The following is a 15,904-nucleotide window of genomic DNA, read 5'->3' on the forward strand; positions in this document are numbered from 1 at the left end:
GCATGGACTCACTCTGTGTGCAATAATAGTGTTTAACATGATTGTTAAATGACTACCTCATCTCTGTACCCTACACATACAGTTATCTGGTCTAGCAGTGAATTTCAAACACAGATTCAACAACAAAGACCAGAGAGGTTTTCCAATGCCTTGAAAAGAAGGCCACCTATTGGTAGATGGGTATAAAAATAAATCCCTGTGAGCATTGTGCAGTTATTAATTACACTTTGGATGGTGTATCAATATACCCAGTCACTACAAAGATACAGACGTTCTTCCTAACTCAGTTGCCGGAGAGGAAGGAAACCACTCAGGGATTTCACCATGAGGCCAATGGTAACTTTAAAACTGTTACAGAGTTTAATGGCTGTGAGAAAAGTGAGGATGGATCAACAACATTGTAGTTACTCCACAATACCAACCTAATTGATAGAGTGAAAAGAAGGAAGCCTGAATAGAATGCATCCTATTTTCCACAAGCCACTAAAGTAATACTGCAAAAAATGTGGCAAAGCAATTGACTTTATGTCCTTTATAAAAAGTGTTATGTTTGGGGCAAATACAATACAACACATTACTGAGTACTACTCGCCATATTTTCAAGCATAGTGGTGGCTGCATCATGTTATGGGTATGCTTGTAATCGTTAAGAACTGGGGAGTTTTTCAGGATAACAAAAATGGAATGGAACTAAGCACAGGCAAAATCCTAGAGGAAAATCTGGTTCTGTCTGCTTTCTACCAGACACTGGGAGATGAATTCACCTTTCAGCAGGACAATAATCTAAAACACAAGGCCAAATCTACACTGAATTTTCTTACCAAGAAGACAGTGAATGTTCCTGAGTGGCTGAGATCTTGCACGATCCTGGTGTGGTGAAAGCCCTTTGAGACTTACCCAGAAAGACTCACGGCTGTAATCAGGGGTGTGAATAGTTTTGTAAATTAGATATTTCAGTATTTCATTTTCAATACCTTTGCAAAGATTTCTTAAAACATGTTTTCACTTTGTTATTATGGGGTATTGTGTTTATTTAATCAATTTTGAATTCAGGCTGTAACACAACAAAATGTGGAATAAGTCAAGGGGTATGAATACTTTCTTAAGGCCCTGTATGTATTATAGGTCTTGACGGGTCCAACAAATTGGGGATCTGTTGGGGGCAGTATCCTTATCAGAGTGGGTCTAGGGTGTCTGGGATGATGGTGTTGATGTGTGTCATGACCAGCCTTTGAAAGAACTTTATATTTACAGATGTGAATGCTACAGGGTGATGGTCATTTGGTCAGTTTGAAACATGTTGAGATTACAGACTGGGACAAGGATAGATTGAAAATGTCTGTGAAGACACCTGCCGCGCATGCTTTAGGAAACGCTCCCTGGTATTCCATCTGGCCTGATCGCTTTGTGATTGTTAACCTGTTTAAACGTTTTGCTCATATCGGCTTCGGAGAGCGAGATCACACATTCATCCGGGAAAAATAGGGGCTTTCACGCAAGGCACATTGTTACAAGCTAACATAAAAGGTATTTAGCTCGTTTGGGAGTTCTGTATCGCTGGGCAGCTCACGGCTGGGTTTCCCTTTGTAATCCGTTATCATCTGCAAGCCCTGCCACATACGACGAGCGTCGGAGCCGGTGTAATAGGATTCCACCTTCCTCCTATAGAATGACTAACAAAATCAATGGTGGCCCCCCAGTGGGTAATTCGACCATGATAACAAGTTTAGATAGCTGGCCGCTAGTGCTGAGCGATTAACCTGAATGTCGGTTATTTTTTGTTTTTTAATCAACTAATTGACCGACATAGGTTCAATTATTTGAATTTCATTTTTATTTTAAAAAATTATGTGAGCTCAATGTGCACATCTAGAGAGAAATCAGATCCAGCCTGAACTGTGCGATTTAGTAAGGAGTTGCAGTTTCCAACATGGCCAATATTCTACGTAGTTTAGTGCATAAAACGTGGTCATTAACTACAATGACCATAATCCATTGCGCATCTACTTGTCCGGTCTGTGACTGCTACGGAAGAGACAGAAGATTGCGCTATCTTGAGGGGATATAGAGAGCAGTTGTTGCTTCATGAGGTATCTCTACCTGAAAATGCAGGATCAAAGTGATTGATAGTTGGTATTCAGCAGTACTAAAAGTATGCCTGATTTACTTAGAAGATTTTATCAGACAGCATAGGCAACAGCTCTATAGAGATGATGACCTGGAATGAAATAATAAAATCATAAAATAACACAAATATAATATACACAACAACCTGAAATATTTGAGTAAAGTAATGTGATGGTTAATAAGTGATCAGCAGTAATGGACAGTCACTACCATCACGGGACTTGTTTTGTTTTATTCTGTGTTGTTACAGCATTCAACCCACATATTGCATTTCATGTTAAAAAACAAAACCGAAATAAAAAAACATGATCATTTTTTCATAATCGAACTGAAACCGAACCGACCTCAAAAAGCACTAATCGCTCAAACTAATTTAGCAATCCCCCAAAAATTATCTGACATGGGCTTATTGACTGACTATCAGTGACTGACATTACAAGAGAAAAACTGATGATATTTAGAAATTGCATCTTGTGTATTCCACTATTCTAACTCGCAACAGTACATTGAGACCCAGACTGAGTTCCTAAAATAAATACAATAAAAGGCCTTCCATGTAGTAGACTGTCTAAATTAGAGTCGGAGTGAGGTGGCCTTGCTCATCATATTCTGTTCAGTTGAGTGGATACGGGCGGCTGCAGTAAATACTGTCTGTTTGGCTACACCTGGGTATCCAGGTCAGAGAGAGAGAAGAGAAAGAGAGAGAGAGAATAGAGAGAAAGGGACCGGGGGAGGGGGGAGAGAGTTGGAGAATCCAATAATTTCATCAGGTCAGTGATTGAATGTTAATTAATTGGCTAAAATAGCAGTATGATAATCCTGTATAATAATCCGATGCATTAATCCCGTTCTCTCCTGTTTTAATCAGACATATTAAGTCTGTGAGTGACGGGCCAGCCATCAGCTGATGAGGCTAATAAATTCTAGGCAGCTCACACTCACACGCGCACACACACACGCAGCCCACATACCCCCTCCCTCACACACAGTCTATTATTCTGCATCCTCCTGCTCCCTCCTTCCCCTCCTCCCTCTCCCCATCCCCCACCCTCCCTGGGGTTGCTAAGGCCCTCCTCATCCACTCTGGTATCCAGGATACGGAGACACACTCAGCCGCCTGATTGGCTGCTCGCGGTAGGAAGGTAAAAAAAAAGAAAGAAAGAAAAAAAAACTGCGATCCAGGGAGTTGGATGGATGGTTGTGCTAGTGTAGCTTCAGGCAGACCCCAGCACCATTTTAGCTTCAGAGTACACTTAAAAGGGAGCGCAAGAGAGGGAGGGAGAGAGAAAGAGAGAGGGAGATAAAGGGAAAAGAGCTGCCATGTTAGAGGAGCACAAATAGCTGTGTGGACGTAACCCAGATACGGGACGAGGAACGACAGAAGAGGACGGAGGACAAGAAAAACTAAAGGAGGTGGAGGGGAAATGAGGATTGTATTAAGAAAGATGCAGCATCATCTCTACCTCACATCCTGACAAGACGAAGAAATAGCGAAGACGGCGAGAGGAAGAGAGAGAGAGGGAGAGAGAGAGAGGGAGAGAGAGGACGTGGAAAACAGGGAGGGAGAGAGAAGAGGGGAGTGCTCAGACACAGGCAGCAAGGCGTCGCAGTGAAGCGGAACGAGGGGAGCCTGGCGGAGAGAAGAGGAAGAGAGAGGCGGAGGACAGGCCGGCTGGCTAGTGAAGGAGGAGAAGAAGAGGGGGAGAGAGACGGACAGGGGGGGAGGGGTGAGGGCCCTGCCGGGGCCTACGTGATGGCTCGCGGTGGTGGCGCTCACCGCGCCCGGCAGCGTTTGGGCTACCTCAACACATTGCTGCGCTGCAACCTCCACCCAGAGACTCAGAAGGTGGTGGTTTTCATGATCATGATGCTGCTCGTCATCATCAACGTAGTGCTCATGTTCCTCCTGGCCTTCTAGTAGAGAGACACACACGCCGACGTCACACACACACACACACACACACGCCACGTATCATCGATCAAGGAAGACTGAGAGGAGGAAGCGAGAGGGAGGATTCCCTGGTGGAGAGTTGGGGGTACAGCTGTGGATGGGAGTCCAGGATAAAAGGACGAGACCACAGGTAAAGCCGAGCAATGGATGAGCTAGACTGGGTAGAGTATAGGACCACTATGCTGCTGCTTAGCCCAGAGAGTGTGTCGGATGGGTTAGCTAGCTTGCACCATGGGAGTTGTTGACAAACCGTGGACGGTAGCAAATATTCTGTCTTGTACATTTTGAAAATGTTGGTCTGTAGTTCAGTGTTTTTCTATGCCTGTGTTGTGAATGTGTGAGAAGAAGAACCGGTTGTGTTTGTTATTTGTGTATGTTTGTGTTATTTATGTGTCTGAACATAATCCGTTTCTCTGTTGTTGGGTCTAATTCTTAACAATACGGTGTTGTACGTTGAGAAGGTGTGAGTTATTGCTTGAATGATAATTGGTCCTGTGTGAATTTACAGAATGTGTTTTGTATAGGCCACTGTTTAGCACCAGTTATGTGCTAAACATGAGATCTCTATGAGATATATGTAGGTTACAATGTTTAGCACGTACAGTTGAAGTCGGAAGTTTACATGCACTTAGGTTGGAGTCATTAAAACTTGTTTTTCAACCATGCCACAAATGCCTTGTTAACAAACTATAGTTTTGGCAAGTCGGTTAGGACATCTACTTTGTGCATGACACAAGTAATTTTTCAAACAATTGTTTACAGACAGATTATTTCACTTATAATTCACTGTATCACAATTCCAGTGGGTCAGAAGTTTACATACACTAAGTTAACTGTGCCTTTAAATACCTTGGGAAATTCCAGAAAATTATGTCATGGCTTTAGAAGCGTCTGATAGGCTAATTGACATAATTTGAGTCAATTGGAGGTGTACCTGTGGATATATTTCAAGGCCTACCTTCAAACTCAGTGCATCTTTGCTTGACATCATGGGAAAATCAAAAGAAATCAGCCAAGACCTCAGAAAAAAATTGTAGACCTCCACAAGTCTGGTTCATCCTTGGGAGCAATTTCCAAATGCCTGAAGGTACCATGTTCATCTGTACAAACAAATGTACGCAAGTACAAAGACCATTAGACCACGTAGCCGTCATACCACTCAGGAAGGAGACGCATTCTGTCTCCTAGAAATGAACGTACTTTGGTGTGAAAAGTGAAAATAAGTTCCAGAACACCAGCATAGGACCTTGTGAAGATGTTGGAGGAAACAGGTACAAAATCTACATCCACAGTTAAACGAGTCCTATATCGACATAACCTGAAAGGCCGCTCAGCAAGGAAGAAGCCACTGCTCCAAAACAGCCATAAAAAAGCCAGACTACAGTTTGCAACTGCACATGGGGACAAAGATTGTACTTTTTGGAGAAATGTCCTCTGGTCTGATGAAATAAAAATATAACTGTTTGGCCATAATGACCATCGTTATGTTTGGAGGAAAAAGGGGGAGGCTTGCAAGCCGAAGAACACCATCCCAACCGTGAAGCATGGGGGTGGCAGCATCATGTTGTGGGGGGTGATTTACTGCAGAAAGGACTGGTGTACTTCACAAAATAGATGGCATCATGAGGATGGAAAATTATGTGGATATATTGAAGGAACATCTCAAGACATCAGTCAGGGAGTTAAAGCTTGGTCGCAAATGGGTCTTCCAAATTGACAATGACCCCAAGCATACTTCCAAAGTTGTGGCAAAAGGGCGTAAGGACAACAAAGTCAAGGTATTGGAGTGGCCATCACAAAGCCCTGACCTCAATCCTATAGAAAATTTGTGGGCAGAACAGAAAAGGCGTGTGCGAGAAAGGAGGCCTACAAACCTGACTCAGTTACACCAGCTCTGTCAGGAGGAATGGCCCAAAATTCACCCAACTTATTGTGGGAAGCTTGTGGAAGGCTACCCGAAATGTTTGACCGAAGTTAAACAATTTAAAGGCAATGCTACCAAATACTAATTGAGTGTATGTAAACTTCTGACCCACTGGGAATGTGATGAAAGAAATAAAAGCTGAAATAAATCATTCTCTCTACTATTATTCTGACATTTCACATTCTTAAAATAAAGCGGTGATCCTAACTGACCTAAGACAGGGAATTTTTACTAGGAATAAATGTCAAGAATTGTGAAAAACTGAGTTTAAATGTATTTGGCTAAGGTGTATGTTAACTTCCGACTTCAACTGTATATAATCGTCATACAGTGGAAGGAAGCATGTGGATGATCCATGTGGTTGTGTCAGATGTGTGTGTTTACCGCTCGGCTGCTCTCGCTAGGGTTCAGCTGCACAGAGCGAGGGGGATCAGCTGTGTGTGTGTGTGTGTGTGTGTGTGTGTGTGTGTGTGTGTGTGTGTGTGTGTGTGTGTGTGTGTGTGTGTGTGTGTGTGTGTGTGTGTGTGTGTGTGTGTGTGTGTGTGTGTGTGGAGCATTAGGGCCTTGGAGCGTTGCAGCTCAAGACACAGAGAGGCTGGTTTGTAACGGAGGCAGGGGTGTGATGAGAGGGGCAGGTGAGAGGGGCAGTAACAAGGCCTAGAGCTACTGACCAGGAGACTCAGAGAGAAGTGCACTGTTTACATCCACCGCCTGGCAGAGATACACTCACATTACAGTGTGTTTTTATGTTTGGATTCTCCCTCTATGTTCCCCCTCTATACAAACTCATATTGATGTCCCAGTACAGCTAATACTACAATATTTATGTCTTCAACCTGGTTTCTACTCTCTGTGAAGGGAGATATTCTGGTGTTTTGTTGTATAATGATGGCAGGATCAGTAGAGGAGAGAAGAGGCGAGATGGTGGGTGTGTCGCCTAGCAACAGGCCCAAAGACCTCCTCGCCATGACGATGGATCGATGGCAGGACAGACATAGAAATAGACACTTAGTAGATCACCCTAACCAACAGAATAGGCGTAGAAATAGAAACACATAGATTACCCTAGCCCCCATAGAACCGACATGGAAATAGACACAGAGATCGTGTTCTGGTATCATTTAGCCTCTGCTTGACCTTCTGAGGCCTAGCATAAGTATAGGGGCCTGCATTTGAGGAGTTACATTATAGTTAGTTAGTTGTGGCTTTTTGAGCAATAATACAATTATGACAAGCATCCTTTCCAGAGTGTTGTATTTGCTCATGCTATAGAAACAGGAGATAGGCTCCTGCCCTATGGGCCATTCTGGCTTTGATAAGGCTTACTGCTACTATGGAAGAATGACACAAATGCCCCTCTGACGCCAGCATGATGTTGACGCAGTAATGTGTGTGTGTATGTGGCTGTGTGAAATACGAGCACTGCAGTACATTTATAAGTAACGCAGGCTTTTTAGCTCTCTCGTTCTCTCTCTCTCCCTCTCGATCTCTCTCTTTTGCTCTCTCTCACTCTCTCTTTCTCTCTCTCTCTCTCTCTCTCTCACTCCCTTTCTCTCTCTCTCACTCCCTCTATCCCCCCCCTCTCTCTCTCTCTCTCTCTCTCTCTCTCTCTCTCTCTCTCTCTCTCCCTCTCTCTGTCTCTCTCTCTCTCTCTCTCTCTCTCTCTCACTCCCTCTATCCCCCCCCTCTCTCTCTCTCACTCCCTCTGTCTCTCTCACTCCCTCTCCCTCTATCTCCCCCTCCCTCCCTCTCTCGCTCTCTCTCTCTCTCTCACTCCCTCTATCTCCCCCTCCCTCTCTCTCTCTCTCTCTCTCTCACTCTCTATCTCTCTTATCTCCACATTGATCTTTGTCAAGCCCCTCTCAGACTCAGTGGCTTGGCTCAGCAGAGCAATCAATGCTTTAGGACATGTCTCACTTAGCTTATCTAGGGCTGTAGCAGCAATATTATTATGTTGTGTCTGTGCTAAAATGTAGCTTACTGAGTAGACATATTGTTGTTACAAAGTCATCATTTCTGTGTTGAAACAACATTGTGTACATCTTGTGTTGTAAATGTAAAGTCATCCATTGTGTGATGAATGGTATTTTATAGGTTGTTTGTGTCATGTCTTAAAGTCACATGTTCTAGTTGAGTGATACTGGACAGACCTACTACCTTGTAAATCATGCATGTCTCTACTCTCTCTATCAGCCAATTTGTCTTCCAGTGATGTTATTGATGTTATTTATAGACTAGCTTCACCTTGTTTTACAAAGTCATCCATTCTGAATGAAGAACGGCCAGAGTTTTTCTGGACCACCTGACCAGGGAAACCTCCAGGGCCCCTAGTTAGACCATAACTAGAGTTTTCCCTGGTCAAGAATACAAATGTGGGCCTTCGTAAAGTATTTCAAGCTTGTTCACCATGTATTACAAATGTTGTACATTTTTTATTATGTCACTGTGAAGTCCTCCCATACTGACCTGTGTTGACCCCTGTCTGTCCCCTCTCCTTTTCCCCTTCCCAGCTGATCAGTGATGGCAGCTGTGTGTACGCCGAGGCTCTCTGGGACCATGTCACCATGGATGACCAGGAGCTGGGCTTCAAGGCGGGGGACGTCATCGAGGTAGTGGATGCCACCAACAAGGAGTGGTGGTGGGGACGCATCCTGGACAGTGAGGGCTGGTTCCCAGCTAGCTTTGTTCGGGTAAGAAACTAACTCTCCATATCTCCTATCTCTCTTCTTCTCTCTTTCTCTCACTCTTTCTCTCTCCATCTCTCTGGGAAACTGAAGACAACATCAATTAAATACTCTTTACCTTGCTTATCTTTGATATCTATTATTGCTGCTACAGTATAGGGTTGGATGGGCAGCTAGAGCTGTCGTCGGCAATTTGGGGCAACTGTGAAGCACCAGCTCATTTAAAAGATAAAGATTGTTTTCTTTTTTTTATGCTGACTTTCTTATGGTCCTTACTTGCTAAATGAATGTTTGTACATGTTCTCAGTTGATCCACATAGGTAGCCTAACTGAAAAATAAGACAGTATGAGAAGTGTTTGTAGCATCTAAACTGATCTGTTAGTGAGGGTATTCTATAACAATGACCCTATCTTTTTGGTCCCTGTAGTTGCGTGTGAACCAGGATGAGCCCATGGAGGAATACCTAGCCCAGCTGGAGGAGGCTGGGGCTGGGGAAGAGGACCGGCCAGGGGTGGGTCTGATCCTGGGACCAGGCCTGCCGTGTAAGGACCAGATGAGGACTAACGTTATCAATGAGATCATGAGCACAGAGAGAGACTACATCAAACACCTCAAAGACATCTGTGAGGTCAGTAAAGTTCCATTCAGACAACATCACTGTCTGTCTGTAGACCCTTTCCTTTGATACAGGCCATTATAGGACTTAGAAACTATTTGCATCAAAAACTCCCGGAAGAATCTGCCTTTGTCTTCAAGTGTCTCTAAATAACACCAAAATGCATCACACCAGCCTTTGTGCCATCATAACTTGTTAGGAGCACAGTTATTCAGACCAGCACACAGGTCATTGTATTTCTGAACAATACGACTTCGTCCAATAAGACAAAATATATTCTTAAGTTTTAACTTGGTTATTTCTGGGAATTCTTAACATGTAAAATCAGGTAGATGAGTCTTTCTACATGTGGTACCATGAGTCTACTGTTCCTCTCTCAGGGTTACATCAAACAGTGCCGTAAGAGGATAGACATGTTCACAGAGGAGCAACTGCGGTGTATATTCGGCAACATCGAAGACATCTACCGCTTCCAGAAGAAGTTACTGAAAGGTCTGGAGAAGAAGTTCAACAAGGAGCAGCCGCACCTCAGCGAGATCGGATCCTGCTTCCTGGAACACGTGAGTATTGTACAGCACCCGACCCACTGTGATTCTTCACCTGACTTCTGTCAGCTGTGACCGACCACCTAAATTCTAAATCGCCTAAATTTGAAATTGTTTTTTAAATTGGATAAAAGTAGAGACTCAGAGAAAGAAAATTATATATCATACACTGCAGTTGAGGAACAATGGGAAAGTAATTCTGCTTTTAAAGTTAGTAAACTTGTAACCCCACTTTTGAGAAAATGGCCCTTGAATAATTTGGTACACCTACTGGAGAGCTCTTCTTTGTCTACACCTATTCAGCATCCTTCACACCCTTTAAGCCTTAGTCCCACATATCTCTTTATGGATTCACATGTGAGACCATGTGGTAAACACACGCTATATCAACGTTTATTTGTCACATGCACAGGATACAGAAGGTGTAAATGGTACAGTGATAGTACTTGCATAGTAGCAATATGAAAAACAGAAAGTGTCCAGATAAAAAATATTAGACACACTTGTCTAAATTGATGGGTCGTGTGAAGGAAATGCTATGACCACCCCCCAGCCAAATCAAGCTAAGTGGATGGGTCACTTTTGTCTAGACTTGTACACATGTTCATGAAATACAACCGTAATCACCGCCAGACACACCTGCTAATAATAATCCAGCCTAAGTGGAATCTTTTGTTTAGACAAGTAGCTAGCTAGGTAGATAGCTAGCTAAACAATGAACTGTCATAACCCCAACTCATGCTACTACCAATACAAACATTGTCATAGCTGTAGGTAGCTGCAGGCAGCTAAAGGTAAATCTGCAGGTAGCTAAAGGTAGCTATCTGCAGGTAGCTAAAGCTAACAAACTAGGTTCAATGTTAACTAGCTAACATTAGGCTATAACTAGCAATGCAAATGGATTTCTGATTCAAATAATATTACTACACAGATCATACACAAGCCAGCAAGCTAACGTTTGCTAGCTAACTAGTAGTATTCTTTAACTTGCAAAAATAATGACTTTCTGACAAAATTAGAAACTTATATCTGGAAAATGTAGCTAGACTCTTACCTGTATATATTGATGAATGCTTCCCGGCAGACTGGAACCTTTTAACTATGTTTTGTTTGTAGCTACATCTTGTTTGGCCAGCTTTGTGTGAAGTCAATGGTTTACACTGACCATGGCATGTGCAGAAATTAGCCCATCACTTTTTCCTACTGATCTGTCGATAGTGCCTGCTAAATTCAGGGTATTAATGTTGTTGAGAAAAGTACCAAAACTTTTGTAGTTATCGATAGTTAACGTTATATCTTTCAAAAACGGCATGGTAGAAAGGACTGTCAACACATACTGAACAGCTCACGTTATAGACAGAAGCATGCTACATGGCAGACCAATCCAAACTCATCTCCCGGCATGTCCAGCCCATACATTATCTCAACCAATCATGGCTAGTAGGAAGGTTCCATCTTTTTCCATGGCTAAACCAACTAGGCTTGTAATGTTACAACTTTATTCGTATTTATGGATGGAATACAAGTTTGTTATTAAGGCACATGAAAGTTCACATGTTCCAGAAGGCATTTCTGACAACAACAAAAAACGCATTTTGATAAAAAAAATCTATGTTTACGTTCTAATGCTGCTCCTGTAAAGTAGTGACGTGCGGCATACACCTAGTTTCATGAAGCTAGTCACATATGGCCTGCATAACGCTACATAATGCTATCATAAACATGACATAGCATGACGTAATAAGGGAAATCAAATCTGCTTAATAGATAATTACTGTATTATTATACACACTTTATGTTGGGGATTCAAGTCAAGCAACCTCTCTAGAGCCCAAACATTCATGTAACATTCCAGCAACCATCAATTTTGCCATTTTAAACTGTCATGTTAACGTTTCCTGTCTCCTCCTCACCCTCCTCAGCAAACAGACTTCCAGATCTACTCGGAGTACTGTAACAACCACCCCAACGCCTGTGTGCAGTTGTCCAGACTGATGAAGACCAACAAGTACGTGTTCTTCTTCGAGGCTTGTCGTCTGCTGCAGAAGATGATTGACATCTCGCTGGATGGGTTCCTGCTCACACCCGTCCAGAAGATCTGCAAGTACCCTCTGCAGCTGGCCGAGCTACTGAAATACACCAACCCTCAGCATAGGTAAACACACACACACGTGTACTGTACACACATGCAAGGAGCTGCACATATTCCTTCTTATCTACCAATTTCGCTCCCTGAAATCGCTGAAATTTCTTTCAGAAATTGCATGACACTGATAGGTTATTAGTTGTGTTTCGTTTTTAAGTCGAAAGTTATTACAAGTCTATCATTAGACTAAAACAATCATGTAAGACCGAGAGGGCCTGATGTGAATGTCTGTTCTGGGCAACCCAGGGACTATAAGGACGTGGAGGCTGCCTTGAACGCCATGAAGAACGTGGCCAGGCTGATCAACGAGAGGAAGCGGCGCCTGGAGAACATCGACAAGATCGCCCAATGGCAGAGCTCCATAGAGGACTGGGAGGTGAGTAACAGTGCATCGAGGGTAATGGAACAGAATCCATGACTAGGGCCAGGAAGTTTTCCTGACTAAGTGACTTGTTCTGGAAAAAACGCTTGATGTCATGTTGCCAGGACACATGGCCCCAGCTATACAACTTTTTTGGCCTGAACAATCTCTGTCTGTCATATGTCTGTAGGCTCTAACAGATGCTTGGTGTGTGTTTGAACATCCTCAGGGAGAAGACATCCTCAGTATGAGTTCAGATCTGATCTTCTCTGGAGAGCTGACAAAACTCTCCCAGCCTCAGGCCAAGAGCCAGCAGCGCATGTTCTTCCTCTTCGACCACCAGATGGTCTACTGCAAAAAGGCGAGCAGCACTGTTAAAATGATTATTATAATGTGGACATGAAGCTGGTAACGGTTAAGGTTGAGGCTACGGTTGTGATTGAACCGTAATGTGGACATTAAGCTAGGGTTACGGTTAGTTTCCAGGTAGAACGCTTTTGGGTTCCGTGTAGATTTTTACATGGAACCTCCAAAAGTTATACCTGGAACCAAAAAAGGGATCTTCAAAGGTTCTCCTATGGGGACAGCCAAATAACCGTTTTAGGTTCTAGATAGAGTGTAGGGTTAAGTTTATGAAGTGGGTTAGTAGCAGTTCTCTCCCCCCTATAGGACCATGCTGTACTATAATGATTAGGGTTAGTAACAGTAATATATAACAGCATTATCACGTATCCCTATGGTTTTTTCAGGACCTCCTGCGCAGGGACATGCTGTACTATAAGGGTCGTATGGACATGGACCAGATGGAGGTGGTGGATGTGGAGGATGGGAAGGAGAAGGACTTCAACGTGTCGGTGAAGAACGCTCTGAAGCTGCGCTCGCTGGCGGGGGACGAGGTCCACCTTCTGTGTGCCAAGAAGCCTGAGCAGAAACAACGCTGGCGCCGAGCCTTCCAGGACGAGAGGACGCAGGTGCAGCACGACCTCGAAACAGGTGAAACAGTTATCCGTCTCTCTGTCTGACGTGCCACAATTTGAAAAAGGACCCATTCTTACTTAGCTTGATAGGCTAAAGCAACTCAGACATACAGAATGAGTAGAAAACACCAATAGGATACTAGGAGACTGCGATGAACTGCTTACCTGTAGTATTACTAGTCAGCTGTACAAAGCCACTGGGTGTGTGTCCTTTCCTATTAGTAAAACATGAGCTGTGTCCTCCTGTCTCTCTCTGCCCCAGACTACTGCTGTATTAATAGTTTGTGATAAACGTTTCTGACAGTGGCTCCGGTCAGAGAATCAGGGAAGAGAAGTGTATGTGTAATATGTAGCAGCTAATGGATCAGAATGCCGTTAATCCCTCAGATAAAAGGAGCTATAAATCCAGTGAGCTGCTGCCCCCTTCGCTTCTCCGCCATAGTCTCTGGGTTTTATCTGGGCTGTAACAGAGCATGCGGATATTACCGAAACTTTTCATCCAACAATCTGGCCTTCTATTATTCGGTTCCCTCTTAATAGCTGGGTATTGATAGGCGGCACTGGCAGAATGAATCTGTGATATCCACATTGACCTGTGACCTATGTGGTTTCCTCCTCCAGGATTCTCCATCACTGAGGTCCAGAAGAAACAGGCCATGCTGAACGCCTGCAAAAGCCATCCAGCTGGGAAGCCCAAAGGTATGTCTGGGTAATGAGTGCATGGCAGGAAAACTCCATTTCCATGGCTGTTTGGATGGGTAGCAGATTACATGTTGTGTGTGGTTTTTATATTTTTTTAAAGAAGATTACGTTTGCCAATATTTATACAAATGTTGTTTATCATATGTGCTTAATATTCATATAAACCACTTTAGATTAAAATGCAGTCGTAATCACTCCCCCATCCTCCCTATGGATATGTATAACCCCTAGTCTCTCGTCACAGCCTTAACATTATCATGTAAAACATTTAGTAGCTGATTTGATTCTGGATGCCAGGATTACTAACCGCGCTCTGTTCTCCTCTCCCCCAGCGGTGACTCGGCCCTACTATGACTTCCTGCTGCGTCAGAAGCACCCGTCTCTGCCCAGCACCGTACCCCAGCAGCAGGTCTTCATGCTGGCTGAGCCCAAACGCAAGGCAACCACCTTCTGGCAAAACATCGGCAGACTGACGCCTTTCAAGAAGTGAAACGTCGGAGAGGAGAGGAGGATTAGAGGAGAAAGGCTAACGCCTGAACTGACTTTTTTATCCCCGATCCTTTTTTTTCCTTCTCTCGTTTGTTCTTTGTTATACATGATGTTATCCTAATTCATATACTGATTATTGTGAAAGATCAACATGATGATGATGATGATGATGATGATATTTTTTCTTTGAGAAAGCACTTTATAGGTTGGTTACAATCAGACTTGGGAATAGTTCTCCCGGACATCGTGTATACGTTGGGAGAATGTTACTAGGACTATTATACCTGCTACTGCTACTACAACTTCAACCAAGCACCGATTGGTACTAATATTACTACTGCTGTGTGATCATGTGACTGCCAATGAGGCTCCTCTTTTTGGAAAGACGTTGACTGACGCAACTAAATGATTTTTTCCCCAGTGTTTTTGTTTTGTTTCGACAAATGCCAACTGTTCACAGTGCCAGATCAATTTTGCTTTTGTATTTAAGTTTGTGCTGTGTCTGCTATTGAAAAAAAGGTGAAAAAGGGGGATAAAGTTTATTGTACTTCTCTTTGTGCAAAGATGTTTTCCTGGTTTATTTTGAGCATTTCATAACAGTCGATACTTAAGGGTTTGGGTGTGGTGGGGTCTTAATGTTTGTGTAAACAAAGTCTGAGAAAAACAAATGGTACCCAGATTCGATTCTCAATTCTTCACAAATCTACCGTTTGAGTTGCAGCAGCCCACAAACGCACACACACACCTGACCTTTGTCATTAGCCTTACACTGTGCATATGAGTAATTAACCTCTTTATGGAAGTGCCATCTGAAGTGTGTCCTGGATGCTTTGAAATAGTGTGAAGAGTATGTTTTACCTTTTATCAACCCCTGCATTTACATTAATTTAACAACATTTTCAAATTCAAGATGTATTCTCCAACTGTGGCAAAATGAGGCTCGTTTTTTATATTTTTTATACCTTCATTTAACAAGGCACAGTTAAGAAAAAATTATTATTTACAATGACGGCCTACACCGGCCAAACCCGGACGACGCTGGGCCAATTGTGCGCTGCCCCATGGGACTCCCAATCACGGCCGGTTGTGATACAGCGTCTAGCGCTGAGATGCAGTGTCTTAGACCGCGGCGCCAGTCGGGAGCTTGATTGAAATGGTACAACTGCACTTTCGTCCCCCTGGTAAGTGTAATGCCACAATACCACATGATTTCATATAATCTGGACATTTAACAGACTTTAAATATTGCATGTTGAAAATATAATGTTAGATTTTTCTAGCCTGGTCCCACATCTGTTGTGCTTTTGGCAACTCCATTGCTGTCATGACAATTCCACAAGGAGTTGGCAAGAGCACAGAAACAGACTGGTATCCAGGCTAC

At 43.3% G+C, this 15,904-nt stretch overlaps 1 protein-coding gene across 2 annotated transcripts in view; it reads left to right on the forward strand.

The window, feature by feature from the left end:
• LOC120027954 (rho guanine nucleotide exchange factor 4-like) overlaps positions 1-15,086 on the forward strand; it is a 74,312-nt gene extending 59,226 nt beyond the window's left edge. For both annotated transcript variants that reach the window (XM_038973047.1, XM_038973048.1), the window contains 9 exons: positions 8,513-8,692; positions 9,115-9,315; positions 9,684-9,863; positions 11,771-12,003; positions 12,241-12,370; positions 12,585-12,716; positions 13,105-13,348; positions 13,954-14,031; positions 14,367-15,086. In XM_038973047.1, coding sequence (XP_038828975.1) covers positions 8,513-8,692; positions 9,115-9,315; positions 9,684-9,863; positions 11,771-12,003; positions 12,241-12,370; positions 12,585-12,716; positions 13,105-13,348; positions 13,954-14,031; positions 14,367-14,524 — 1,536 coding nt within the window. In that variant the 3' untranslated portion in view covers positions 14,525-15,086. The remainder of the gene's footprint in view (positions 1-8,512; positions 8,693-9,114; positions 9,316-9,683; positions 9,864-11,770; positions 12,004-12,240; positions 12,371-12,584; positions 12,717-13,104; positions 13,349-13,953; positions 14,032-14,366) is intronic.
• The last annotated feature ends 818 nt before the right edge of the window (positions 15,087-15,904 follow it).

Source organism: Salvelinus namaycush, chromosome 33, assembly GCF_016432855.1.
Source record: "Salvelinus namaycush isolate Seneca chromosome 33, SaNama_1.0, whole genome shotgun sequence".
Taxonomy (NCBI): Eukaryota; Metazoa; Chordata; class Actinopteri; order Salmoniformes; family Salmonidae; genus Salvelinus; species Salvelinus namaycush.